The 15,108-nt window shown below is 31.5% G+C and overlaps 1 protein-coding gene across 2 annotated transcripts in view; it reads left to right on the plus strand.

Annotated features, from left to right (window-relative positions):
• The first annotated feature begins 14,468 nt into the window (after positions 1–14,468).
• The window catches only part of LOC145322011 (uncharacterized), a 30,005-nt gene continuing 29,365 nt past the window's right edge, over positions 14,469–15,108 (plus strand). For both annotated transcript variants that reach the window (XR_013880484.1, XM_080163741.1), the window contains exon 1: positions 14,469–14,538. Coding sequence is in view for 1 of the 2 variants with exons in the window: in XM_080163741.1 (XP_080019867.1) it covers positions 14,517–14,538 (22 nt within the window). In the remaining variant the exon portion in view is untranslated. The remainder of the gene's footprint in view (positions 14,539–15,108) is intronic.

The following is a 15,108-nucleotide window of genomic DNA, read 5'->3' on the forward strand; positions in this document are numbered from 1 at the left end:
GGTATTGTAGATTTAGTTACCTTACTAATTTAATATTCAATTCGGCTGCAACCTTATTATTTAGAAGTTTTATATTTGAAAGAGGTATTAAGGGGGAATAGCCTAAAACCAGACTTAAAAAGTACAGCCTAAAACGATCCCTACACCGATTCAAAGCTTCCCAAAAATGCAAAACTCAATCATTTAAATTTTATTGAATTCTTCTACTCTATATTCAAAATAGGATAATTAGATAAATAAAAATATTTTTTTAATACACTGTTATCTATTTATCTCATTTGGGTATCTCTACTCTATATTTATACTCTCTCCTACCTTTATTAATAATCTTACTGTTGTATTGTGTATCTGAAGAATGACTACCCAATCAAAAGTATTTTTACATCATATTTATACCTGTATCCCCATTCTACTCTGTCCTGTTCTCTAGGCATAATTTACCCATTTGATTGACCCCAATATCATATTTTTCTCACAGATATAACTAGGGTTATCACAAAAAATAATATGGGTGCTTTCCCTCATGTAAATATCGAGCACTGAACATAACCCAATCTTAATTTTTGATGTACTAGCGGCTTTGCCCTATGAGATAATTTAAAAAAAAATTCTGGTGCTGCTGCCAATAATTTATGTTAATTGTGAATTTTTTTTTTTTTGGGGGGGGGGGGAATTTTCATTTTTTGGGGGTTGGGAGTGTCCCAACCCCAAGAAAATAGCTTACAACCACCACAGGACCAATAGGTATATACCCTAAAGAATAGAATCCGATAGGTTCAGTGGTTACCGAGATCTTAAGAGACAGACGGACAGACAGACGGACAGACAGACGGACAGACAGACGGACAGACGGACAGACGGACAGACGGACAGACAGACGGACAGACAGACGGACAGACAGACGGACAGACAGACGGACAGACAGACGGACAGACAGACGGACAGACATACGGACATACAGACGGACAGACAGAGAGATGGACGGACAGACATCATTCTACTTTGTATTATAGATGAAAAAGTACTGTTTTACAAAAGAAAAACTCCCCTACATATATTTTTAAATTATTTTTAATTTTATAAATATTCAAACCTTTTTTCCTACAATTAATTTATAATAGCTAAGCAGTTATTCGACACACGACATGCAAAAATTATCTAAAAAAAACAGACGTATTCCCCTTTATTTTGGAATTGGAATGTTTTTGTTTCTCTAAATCTGACGAGATTTATTGCTGGCTTTTATTATCTGAAAAACAGACAAAACTGAATTTGTTATGATTTTAGGCTTTATTTATTTTTTTAAATCTTTAAATTCAATTACTATGCTACTTTTGAATCACCTATCAACATGAATAATGAAGTGTTGTTGTTTTTTTGCTGTAAAGTAACAAATATCAGACAACCATCCCTTTACAAACATGATATCTTATTTATATGTTAATCCTGTTTGTTATTACTCGTACTATAGATTAATTGGTTCTATACTGAATATCCCCCCCCCCCCCCCCCTACCTAGAAATACAATTTTACATTGTTCTTATGGGGCCTTAACCCTTTGAAACACAATCCTAGTTGACCATTGAACCAAACCCTGCAGGCTACCCAGAAACAAATATTACCTTACCTTACCTAACCTGACCTAACGTAAATTGTAATAAATAAACAAACGAAAAACTAACCCATCCCCCCTTATTTATAATTTTTATCAAAAATAAGAAGGGAGGTCAGTTCTCTATTTTCAAGAGAATAGCTGACAGTAAAATTGTTCACAGAGTAGCTGTAAAAAGTAAAGATAATATTTTTCTACGATTCGTCATCGAATGATAAGTTATTGTTATGACTTGTTGTTTTTCCAAAATAGCTGCCCATTTTCTAGCAAAGAATGTAAATGTTTATGGAATATCCCGGAATATTGCAAGTGGAGCACCCTTAATTATCCCCTTTTTTGTAGGAGTGGGGTATCTTAAGTAAAAAGAAAATGGACTATAAATTGATAAACTTCATCAATAATGATAAACAAAATTACCTTTTCTGAAAATCAAAACAATTGGTTAAAATGTTAGGACACTACTAGTTTGAAACCAACCAGTCCAAAATATATAAAAAGTACCTAAAGTAATATCCAACGATTAAGATAATGTGGTTATAAAACTTTAAGTTTAAGAGGATTAAATTAAAATAAGAATACAGCTCTCTGCAGGGGCTTGAAAGTTTAATAGATGTGACCCATAAGTCAATCAAAGGGAATCTACCAATGTTTGTTTCTAGATGAAAAATATGAAGATTTAGAATGATAACAATCATATTTTTATAAGAAATTTCCCCCTCAACTTTCTAACAATTTTACAAAAGATAAAAATCGTAATTGTTTACCGTGGTTGTGCTATAAAAATAGTTATACATCAATGTTTTTTTTATAATTTGAGATAAATAAATACCCCTTCCTAATAATACCCCCTTGAACATCTTTGGTAATTATGATTATAAAATCATTCCGTCGGCTGACAGACGTATGTAAATTAGCTAGTTTTACAGAAGTTTTGCTGCTAATCAAAAACTAAAATAAATTGTAATTTATGATAAAGACAATAGAACAAAGGAGTTAATTACATTTGATTTACCAATTATACTGGCCATCATTTTTATCATATTTGCATTGTTTTCGTGTACAAGCATTAATACGTCGTTTTCCGTAGCAAAGCTTCTCTATAAGTCTGCCTGCCAGTCAGTCAGGCATACAGTCAGTTGGTCAGTAAAGCTATGGGGGAAATGTGATTGCTTTTGAAGATAGGCAGCTGATATTTTTAGTGAAGATTTTTATGACATATACAAATCTCGTTCTTTGAATTTTTGTATATTCTTTCTTTTCTTTGTTATGACAACTCAACATCTGCTCTATAACTCACTTTGTCAGCTTTTCCATACCATGATTTTTTGTGCTTCGCTACTTTTGGATGGCGTTAACCTCGTTTGATTTGTTGTTTTATAGTAGTTTTCAGTGGCGGAAAATTTGCGGACAACAAACTTCTGCTTTTGTCTTAGAGTAATGGGAACAAGATATAATTATATATGTATATGTATGTAAAATTATTATTTCCAGAAAATTTTATGTCCATTCAAAGTCAGCAGGACCTTCCAGGTACCAGACATATATGTTAATGGCATTTCTAAGTTAAAAAAAATGCATGAGTAAGTGTTTTATCAATGTTTCTTAAAGTTAAGAGCAAAACAGAGAATGTATTTTTAGTATAGTATATAGTATTTTTTAGACACCCTAAAATATACGCCTTGATTATGAATGGCTTTTATAAACGATAGGATGGGTAGTTTTGAGTTTAACATTTTTTTTGTACTTTAACTGCCCCTCCCCCTATTAAAAACTTTTCTTCGCCTCCTTAACATATGTTTGTGGTAGGTATCACCACATTTATAATATGATTTTACTTGTTTTATAGATATTAGATTTAATGCTATTTTATAACTTTTCTGTGAACTTGAATGTCGTATTTCTAGAATACTATTCCTGATTCTATTTAGTTAAATGTTATTTTCTATATAAAAAAAACTAGGTGAACCTGCATATTTATAAGTAACTGCTGAAAGTGCTTGCAGCTTTGTCATTGGATTGTCAGCTGCATTATTCTGCAAGTTTTAATGAACTTTTTGTCTGACCGACATTAGTGAAAATGTTTAGAGTATGCCTTGGAATTTAGATTTCATCTTTTTTCCAGCTAAAAAATATTGGAGTCTAGTATAAACTTTTAGAGGAAAATCATCATTATACACAGTGAAACGGTATATAAAGGTATAAAAAATTAATTAAAGTTGCCCTTTATTATATTTAAGATCTAGAGTGAAACTTTAAATTAATTTAATTAAGAGCAAGCTACCCTCATCAAATTCACTGCCCATTCATTCTTAAAATCTTAATTATATTCAAAAGGTTTTGTTAACATTTTTGTCAGAAATTAAAAATACTATTTTATCAACTAAAATTCGTATAAATTCAAATGTTTTTATAAAATGATGACCTTTATCATAAAATTGTATGTTTAGAATGGAATGCAAAATATATTTTTTTGTTTTTTGATAAATTAGCCATAATTAGACAATATAAAATAGTACACTTTCCTATCTAGTTCCCATGCCAAGAGGCATATGCATTCAAGGAGCATAATATGCATAAAAGCTTGGCTGAAAGAAAATATTTAGAAAGTTAGGTCATCATAAAAGTAAAAATATCAAAATGTTTTGGATAATGACTTTCTGGTAATGTTTAAAAAACCTTCTACTATTTGCCTCACTGTTACAAGAACAATCTTAGTTTTAAATGAAAAGGATGTTTTTAACATGTATAAATTAACAATCAGAGTAATCTACTACGGACAATCCTAAATGATGAAACGCTTCGCTTTTAAAATAAAAACTTTAAATTGTGTTTATATTTTCCCATTAATCATGACAATACGTTTTGTTCTGTAAATATGTACATAACTGGGATGACTACATCCATAACAGCTGAGTATATTGTTACTTTTGAAAAAACATATAACATCATTACTGTGATCTTACAGCAGATTATCATGTACTCTAATATAGGTGAAACTTGTAGCTGGTTAAATTAACGATTCTCCCCTTCCCCTCCCCTCCTACTGGATGTAAGAACTGACCCCCAATACAAGATACAATTCTATCAATTTTGTTTATACTTATGCAATAATAATCTGCTTATTCAGTTCTGACACAAGTGTTAATGGTTAATGTTTGTTTGTCCTTCAATTTCAGAGCTTCGCTTTTATGGATGTTGTCATCCTTGTCCTTTAAAGTTGAGTGTATAACAGCCTAAACATATTACAATAAATTCTAGCTTTCTATTTAATTCCAATTATTTTTTAACTTGCAATCCTATCCTATTATATAAAGTAATTAGCTTTTTTTGTCTGTAGCAAAGGATCTTGCTAACCCCTGAGCCGATATGGTTCTCCTTTACATAGAAGGTTCTTGAAAGTTCAGGGAAAGTATTTTGGGAGGGTATCCCCACCCTCCCAATAAAAAGACCCACCTAAAACTTTTAAACTTTTTAAAACTCATATTAAAAATTAGTGGGGTGGGTCGACTTTTTCCAATCTTACCTTCAGTGCCCCTAGAGGCTTCTCGGTGGCGTAGCCGCTAGTACATTATCATGACATAGTGAATCTTCAATTCGTTTATTTAAAAAATAACATTAGGCTAACTGGACCTTGTGTAAAAATGAAATTTAGTGCATACTACAAGTATATAAAAGCTTTGCTTAAAAAATTCTAACCCCTAGAATCAACAAGGCACTCACCCTTCCTTTACCCTTCAATATTTTATTACCTTTCCTCCCTCGTATTTATGTAAAAAAAGAGCATAACCATTAAACAGCATAAAAAATGATTAGCAAAAAATTAAAGATTTTTGAGAATTTGAGAGGAGGAGTTAGGTTTAATAAAACACAGACATCCATGGGCGGGTGTAATAATCAATGCAATAAAACTTAAAAACCACTCATTTTACCCCCAAACTCCAAAATTTAAAAAATACATTAGATTACCTCTCCCTTAAACCTTTGAAACGCCTCACTTTACCCCCTTCGAGATAAAAAAAAGCTTGGACGTTCCTTGAGCAAACAACCCTCTTAGTCGAAGGTAATCATGTTGACAATCTAATTTTTCTTCAGAAAAATAAATAAAATCATAACAAAAATTATTGGTTTTACAGTTTGAACACTACTAGTTTGTAACAAACTAAGCAAAATTCAATAAAAGTACCCATAGCTTTTTAGCCAATGAATAAGATAACGTTATAATTATAAAGTAAAAGTGCAAATTAAAGTCCAGTGTCCCTACCCTAACTGAATATTAGAGAGATTTACACTTCAAAATTTTCCTTAATTTCACGATCAACTGTTTCCAACCCAAATCGTGTTTATCCACCATTGGCTAAATAGAAAATAGCTTAAAATTCTTATCTAGCCGATTTTTCACTTTGCTTCATCGTATAGACACCATAGAAACGCGCAATAATGAAGCGCGCTGTCAAACAGAATGCACACTCATGTACAAACATACCCCCCCCCCCTCCACAAGTATGCACGTATGTATGTGTATGTGTGTGTTTATATAGACGTATATGTGAGCAGAGAATAACCACGGTAGATAAATAATAGTTACCAAATGCAAGGAAGACCTTAAAGAACGGTCCTCAAGTCGACCAAAACGAGACAGTTATTTTCTTATTTGTGTGAAGTTTAAAAAAATATTTATTTATCATTCATTTACGGCAGTGACATCGATTTTATTATAATAGCAAAATCAAAATTCAAAACTTTAATTTTATAATGTAAACGATTTATTATTACTTAAAGTGGTATATGATCATAATCATGTAGTTATGTTATCATCGTTTTGTCAGTACTATGTCACCCATAACAACTTTAAGGGGCGATTCGTCGTATTTTCTAAATAGATTTTGACAGGTTATTTTATGTTAGGTTAGGTCATATTAGGTTAGGGGATTGCCCATAAGGGTTAGGCAAATGGCCCCGCAGGGTTAGAGAGTGACCCCCGCATGGGCTAGATATAGGAGAAAACCTACTGTGAAAATACGAAGAAACCCCCCTTAAGGGGCGTTGGTACGAAAGGGACTATACCCCTTTTATGTAATGCCATAATGTCAACATTCAATTTCGATAGAATGGATATTATAAAAAGGGAAAAATTGTCGTCAATTTTAGGTTGCTAATATGGACATCTTTTGTTGGTAAGTAGGAGGGGAAGGTCAGGGAATGGGGAATTATTATTTTAGCCAGCTAGAAGTTTTACTTTATTAGAGTACATGATAATCCGGTGTAAGATCCAAGTAATAATAAATCCATTGTACTAAAGTTGCTAAGCAGCTTTCAAAGCACTTTTCTTTACAAGTGTTGCTAAAGTTGCTGTCTAAAAAAGTAACGGTGTTACTATACCGTATAATACAATTCTAAAAAAGCCCCAAAATTGTTTATGCTCTGAATCATTGAGGTGCACAGGGCTTTGTAAGGGGGTATTTTTCTTTAGGGGATTAAAAAAGAGGATGTCATGCCTTTAAAATTATCTGTTTGTTGGGTGTTACCACCCACTAATGCTCTGAATAAATAATATTGACAATTTGAATATAACTAGGAATAATTATTAGAAGAAATAATGTTTGTACGTGTTATAATTTTGTAAACCAATATTATGCAATTTCCAATTAGAAACCAATTGTTTGAAAATTATTTAAAAGTTTCATAACAACAAAGTTTTATATATACTGTCATTTGTTCATATCTAATATGTATACAATTTCAAGGGTTTTTATTATTTATGGCTTGAGTAAAACGTGTTCGTGACTGATATAATATTTGTCCTAGGACAAACGCAGGAGTATCAAACGTCGGAGTGGACAAACGCAGAAGTGGACACTTAACCTAACCTAACATATTTTAAATGCCAAACCCCTGCTGGGGGCATATTTGTATATTCGTATCTTTACCTAACCTAAACTGTATAGAAATACTTTAATTAATATTTTAACACTCCTGCGTTTGTCCACTCCGACGTTTGGGACTCCTGCGTTTGTCCAGGAACCATAATATCGACATGTCATTTTAGAACCAAATATTGTGACCTTAATGGTAATTGTTGACAAAATATCGACATGTCGACAGTTTATGACATTGTAAATACTTACTCGTGTTGACATACTGACGTCACAGTTTTTGACAGGACAATCAGCGTGACAACTCTATAATCACTAGAAATGTACAAACTGCACTGCTTAACGTTATCAATTTTACACGTAGCGATTACTGATTGCAGTTACGATATTTTAGACGGAATTTAGTTTTTATTTCATGGCTGTTATTAGTCTGATATTCAACTAACACAGTAATACTAGAAACGTATATACACCATAGAACATTTTTCTTGATTAGCAAACAAGCATGTTATTTATACGGCTGAGGTTCATTTGAAATCATTGGCTGTAGATTTAACAGCTGCGACAGAATTTTTTTTTCTCTCTACGGTTGCTAAGCCATAGTTGAAAGAAGATTGTTAATTAATATTTTGTGTATGCACTAGTGTTTAGAAACACTGACGATAACATCCAAATAAGCGAAGCACAATACATTTGATTATTAGACAAACAAACATTAACAAAGTAACAATGCATTTGATATTTTACATTAGTTGTCAAAAAAATCCGTTTAAGTTTATCTAAAAAATTCAAAACTACGGGATACTGTATAGGGATATAATACAATATAAAAGAGTATACTGCAGTTGCTTTGCTTATTATGCAATACGTTCCAAGAATCAATATTACAAAAATTACGAAAAAAATTATTATTTTTCTTGAAGATAAAATATTATATTTATTCAATTGGAAATTCGGACTTTCTGGTAATTGATTATGGGGTTTTCAAGCTTTTTTATGCCATCTTACAAAGTTTGAAAATGATAGAACTATTCAGACATGCTTAAATTATTGATATTTATAGACAAACAGACCAACCCTGTATGTAGAAAAATAAGCTTGAAAATTATGTATATTTTATTTGCATCTTAATATGTAAATAAAAAATTTGCATAATTTTTTGCAAGTTTACGCACATATGTCTTATTAAATCGAAAAAAAAACAAGGATGGCAACGTTCAAAAAGCAGCATATTTATAAAATTTTATATATATAAACAAAGATCCGATGATCTGTGGTTAAATTGCTTAATGCTTGATATGGATAAATTAACAATTTTGTTAATATTTTACCTTATTGTCCAAGTATTTACCATTTTAATTATCCAGTTAATGGGAGAGACATTTTGTAAGTTAAAATTGGCATAAAAAAATCATCTATAATACAAATTAGAACGTTGTTTGTTTGTCTGTCTGTCTGTTTGTTTGTAGCGAAGGATCTCACTAACTGCTGAACCGATCAGGTTCTCCTTTACAGGGTAGCTTCTCATAGGTCCCGGGAAGGTTTATAACTATTTTCTTTGGGGGTGGGACACCCCTAATCCCCCAAAAAATGAAAAATACCCCCCCCCAAAAAAAAAAAAATTATTTTGTTAAAAATCTAAAACACTTAAAAATTAGTTTGATAAAACCTAGAGGCTAGGGGCGAAGCCGCTAGTAATGCATAAAGTAGAAGTGAGGTCTTTCTAGTAAATAGAATAGGTTTGAAATTGATGTTACGACTATATTCTTAACTAGCGGCTTCGCCCCTAGCCTTTAGGGGCTTTGCCCCAAGAGGTAAAATTACATCTTTTATTACCTGGAGATGCCCCCACTCCAACACTATTTTAAATAATTAAAAAAATGGTGGGGGGATTTTTTGTTTTTGGGGAGGTTGGGGGAGTCTCACCCCCAAGATAATAGCCTAAAACCACCACAGGACCAGTAGGTATATTCCCTGAAGAGTAGAATCCAATCGGTTCAGTGGTTACCGAGATCTTAAGGGACAGACGGACAGACAGACGGATGGACGGACAGACATCATTCTTCTTTGTATTATAGATAGCGGAGGTGCCCCTTGCATCTAGGGGGCTCTGTATACAAAGAGGTTGATAGGGGATATAAAAATAGCCTAAAACCATCCCGGGACCTATAATAAGCTTCCATAAAATGGAGAACTCAATCAGTTCAGTAGTTATTTAAATCTTAAGCTACAGACAAAAAACCTTACTACTTTATATAATAGGATAATCTAATGATTATAAAAAACTGACTATTATTGTTTAAAAAGCTTTACTTTTAAAAACTATGTAGTACACTTTGGATATATTGCAATTTGCCTAGTAAATAGGGATAGTAAACCTAGAAACTATCATATATTTTTATTAGAGGCTGTACCCCTATCTTCTAGGAAATCTGCATTCACAGGGTTAAAAAGGGCAGAAATATAGTATAAAACCAACCCATGACTTCCGAAGCTTCCATATAGAGAACAAACTCAATCAGTTGCGTAGTTATTGAAATTTTAAGTTTCATACAACAAAAGTGTTTTATATAATAGGACATTAAGGACATTCAAACAAAATTTCCAGCCTTTTAATTTTCCTTAAGGTAAAGAGCTTTATTGAACACTATGCTATGTTTTTATCGATAACAAATTAGAACAACCCTAATGTACTGTACAAACACGGACCCTGAGTTAGACTGTAATGGAAAAAATAATGAGCTATATTATGCAGTACACTTCACAAGGATAATTATTGCCTCTAAGAAAAGGGTTAGGAAAAATCGGACTTTACATAAAACTGGTCGCCAAACTTTAAATAGTTTAGTGATACAAATGATCCTGATTGTGTGGTACAAACTAGTTTTGTTTTCCACCACTTTTCCTAGCAAGGATTTTAATATACAGATGAGGAATTTATCACAAATTAGGTTGTATATAAATTCATTGTTTTATCATTTAAAATCCTAGTTCCCACTCTTCCTGCGACTCTGCTTTATATCTAAATATGTATTTTGTAATTGGTCAATATACAATATACATTATACATAGAAGGGTTTAGATTATATTTAGAATAGATTTAAAATGTTTAGTTCAAAACATCACAGCGTTAAAATGTTATTAATGGCCACATTAATTAAAGGATAAAACCTTTAATAGTTAATAAAAATAAAATATCAAACTTTGTGAGGAAATAACCTGATATAAAAATAAAATAGTGTCAAAATTTACCATTCTGTGAAAACTTATAAAGTAGCATTGGTCAACATTAAGAAATCAATTATTTATTTTCAAAATCATGAAAATATATATGCATGCCTCAAGCAAAATATGAGTACAAAACACTCATGGATTTAAAGGAATGTGAAAAGGGATATAGAACATGCGTGGATGTTATGACAGGGGGAAAATTGTCGTCAATTTAGGTTGCTAGCATTGACTTCATGTATTGGTCATTTCTTTCTTCTAGTAGGAGGGGAGGTGAAGGGGTAGTTGTTTTAATAAGCTACAAGTTTCACTTTATTAGAGTTTATGATAACCCATTAATAGGACTACAGGCATAAATTGATCGCCCCTCCCCCTAATCATTATAAATAAATAACCCCTTATGTGGAAAAGTTTTAAAATGTTACTTTTTAAAACCAAATTAACATTTAATCTTACCCCTAAATATTTTCATGTAAATGGCAGAAGAAAGTGTTAAAAATATTTAAGGGTTTTAATCATCTAAATTCCATTGTCCCTGCCCTCCCGCCCTGAAAACACTTGACCTAGGGAATTAAATTTCAAAAACCAGAAATTTAAGTGCAATAGTTAGAGATTAGAAACAGTTATTTTACGCAACCTTTTTTGCAAGCTCAAATTTAAAATTGGAAGGTCAACAGTATTTTTCTGCTTTGCTTTCAAGAAAAAAAATTTTAAATAAACGAATCATATGAAGCAAAACGCAAATTTGAAAAAAATATGAATTTTCAAATGCAAATAACAAGTTATAGCAAATCCTCACATTTATGTGGATCTTGCACGAGCATTCCTTTGGCAATAAGGTATAAGCGTAGCAGCTCGATAACCTTTACCATTTGTTACCAAATATGTTTTTAATGATAAGATTGACCCATTATTCTGATATTTAAATAGTAATTCATATTACGATTTGAATACATCCAAGCATCTCTGTAATAAAGTCTTCATTATGTAAGTATATCCCTTATCAGGCAATATTTAAGCAACATAAATACATACATGATTCAAATTTTAAATTTATGTTTAAGTTTATCACCATATAGTTGTTACTGTTCGTATGTCTTACTGTCTTATTTGATAAGCTTAGCTTTTAAGGATGCTACCATCCTAGTAAATAAAAGCATAAATGTGCGAAAGAGAGGTGTAGGGGTTTGTAATCAACCGCCTTAAAATGGAGGTTCTGCCTTCTGCCTTTTACATACCCCTTGCAAAAATCTGTGAACGCCACTGTACATAAAGTTAGAAACATATTACAAATCATAACGGGGTAATAACAATAAATAAACCTCAAATTATTTCCTTCTTCAAGTTTTAATGTCAAATCTTAAACCAGATAGGATAGATTTAACCAGGGCTCTGCAGCCACGCGTTAGACATCATTACGTATCATTTAAAACCGTATGGATGTATGGATTTTTAGAATTTTTTTTCTTGAAAAAAGGTATTTCCATATTTGGGTTAAGTTTAGACTTCCAGCTAATTTTTATAAAATTGTTAAAGGTTATAATATCTGATCTTGGGGAATATGGTTTTTCACAGTAGAGATAAATGTTTTGAATGCCAAGAAAAGATTTCCTGCATTTTTCAGATAATCGTTTTTTTAGATTTTGTAAGGTTTTAGCCTATTTTCTAAGAAATGAGGGAGATCATTAACCCCTTTCAAAAAAATATAGTCACTTTCACAAGATCCCCTTTTTTTAATCAATGGGGAGGGGGGTGGTTTTTCGTTTGTTTATTACTTTAATTTTAAGTAAGGTAAGGTTATATTGAGTAAAAAATATTTCAAAACTAAAGAGGAGTATTTCTACGAAATTAGGGAGTATATATACAAATCTAAAAGATAATATCTTTAAGTATTTTAAAGTTAGTATGTTTTTAAGCGTATTTTCAAAAAAATACACTATTCAAAGATATATTTCGATTTTAGCAATCATTTTCAATTAATTTTGTCTCTTGTAGAAGTGAATCAAACAATATTAGCTTGTTCTTGTTAATAATAGATAAAAAAAAACTTATCATTGTTTGTTTAAAGTTATATTTGTTTATACATTTTGATTTTCTTAAAATCTTAAGCATGCAAATTCTATATTTACTTTTAAAAGTCAAGTATTTACCTTTTCTTTTTCAAGGGAAAATGGGTATTTTTACATGTACTATATCAACAATGAATTTTAAACAAGAGTATTAAATTTCAGAAGTAGCGAAGCAAAATCAAACCATTTTTTTTCTAATATACAAAGTTTTACTTATAGAGAACAAAAAATAGTTATTTGTTGCATCGTATTATGGACATTGTTCCACGGATATTAAAATGAAAAATTAGAAGGTTAAAACAAAATTTTAGATTTTTTTATTATTCGTGGAAAATTGTCTGATATTTTTTTCAGTGTAGCTGAGAACAGGTTCAAATCCAGCGAATAATAATCGGTTTCTAAGCCATACTGGAAAATAACTTAAATTACATACTTATCAGACATTATCAATAAATGACCAATATGATAGTAATTAGATAGCTAATAAGATATCAAGTTAGGTTTTTTCATTTTCAAAATCTGCTCATAAAAAGAATAGGCACTATCAACTTTATAAAGGTTTAAAACTGTACAAATTTACATTTTTAACTAATAAATTAAATTTGCAAAAGGGGTGAATTTGTTTATCATCATTGGAGATGTACATTAATTTATATTCCATTGTCTTATCCCCTAAGATCCCTGATAAAAGATTTCCTTTTTTAGTCCTTGGGTACGTCTATTACTCCTTTAATATACACCTTTAGTCAGGTCAAGTAGAGAAAGAGAGGGGGGGGGGGGAGTAGGTTGAATATACGTAAATAATTTACCCCTTTGAAAAGCATAAATTTAAAGAAAATAAAATGACTGGTAAAAATTTCCTTTCACACATAATAATATATAATTGCATGATTTAGCAGAATGACTCAGCAACAAATATAATATGCACAAATAAAGGGATGACAACAAAGATTAGAATCACCTCAACTGGTGACAATTGTAGAGAAGCATTGAACATCTTTTTAGTGTGATTTTATAGTAGCGAAGCGACTCTTTAAGTGGTCATGTCATTTCTCTATAAGTAAAACATATTCTCTTTTTTTTATCTCTCTATTTTTCTTTCAATATCTCCCTTTTTCTATCTTTATTTTTCTATCTCTAGCCCTATCTTTTTTTCATATTTTTTTGTGTTTTTATTTTCCGTCTATTATTACCTTTGTCCTTTTCTGGTTATTTTGAAAATTCTACTAGCGGCTACGCCCTTAGAGGCCTCTAGGAGCGATTTTTCCTTGGATGGTGGTGTTAGATCTCCCCAAAACCTACGATGATCTACATTGTAAAGGAGAACCATATCGGTTTAGCAGTTATTGCCTTTGCGATAAAGACACATATATATAAAATATATAAATCATATAGTTCCAATATTGTGATAAACACCACTGCACATTTCAATTATTGGTTGAAAAGTTTGGACTTTTTTCAGTGAGTAAAATTTAAAAGTGGCGTGCACATTTCTTCACGAGCGGTGTGTGAAATCATTAGGTGGGTTAAAAAAGGGAAAGACGGGCCTTTTCTATTTCTATTTACAGTACGCTACCGACAAGACTTCATATTTTAAGGGATAGTGTGTTTTATATATTGTTATCTCGTTGTTGCTGAAAACACTCTTATTCTTGTTAATATGTAATAATATATTTTTATTATTTCCAGATAAAACCTGCCATTAATGTTGGATACAGAAGTGGATTTTGTAGCATGTATTTATATTTTATTCAAGGTGAGCACATTATTTGTTTAAAGCAGGGCTTTCTGAATAATAAAAATAGCGGCTGCGTCCCTAGGAAGCAGCAAATAGTTCCTAATAAAAAATGCAAATAACCAATGATAGGCCAGTATACATTTATAATGACCAATGTTAAAATATATGCTGTCCTGTCATTGGTCATTTGTATTGTATGACGTCCTTTTTTATTAGGCACTATTTGCTCCTCCTTCCCTATCGGCTACGGGCTTTGAATTCAAAGGTGTAAGAAGTGGGCAGAAAAATAGCCTAAAGTCATCCCAAGACTTAAATCTAAGGGCTTTGTAATCAAAGGTGAAAGAAGGTGGCAGAAAAATGGCCTAAAACCATCCCAAGGCTCAAATCTAAAATTTTAATAGCCTAAAACTAACCCAAGACCTATGTGCAGTTCTGTAGTCATTCAAATCTGAAGATTCAGACAAAATAAAAACTTACTACTTTTTATGATAGGAGGATAATAACATACGAATTGACATTAGGAAAAAATGAGGATAGCCAGCTAAATATGGATTGGTGGTTAAGGAGGTTAACCTTTCCCTACTTTAG

Source organism: Acartia tonsa, chromosome 6 (genome assembly GCF_053477335.1).
Source record: "Acartia tonsa isolate MP-2025a chromosome 6, ASM5347733v1, whole genome shotgun sequence".
In the NCBI taxonomy this organism is placed as follows: domain Eukaryota; kingdom Metazoa; phylum Arthropoda; class Copepoda; order Calanoida; family Acartiidae; genus Acartia; species Acartia tonsa.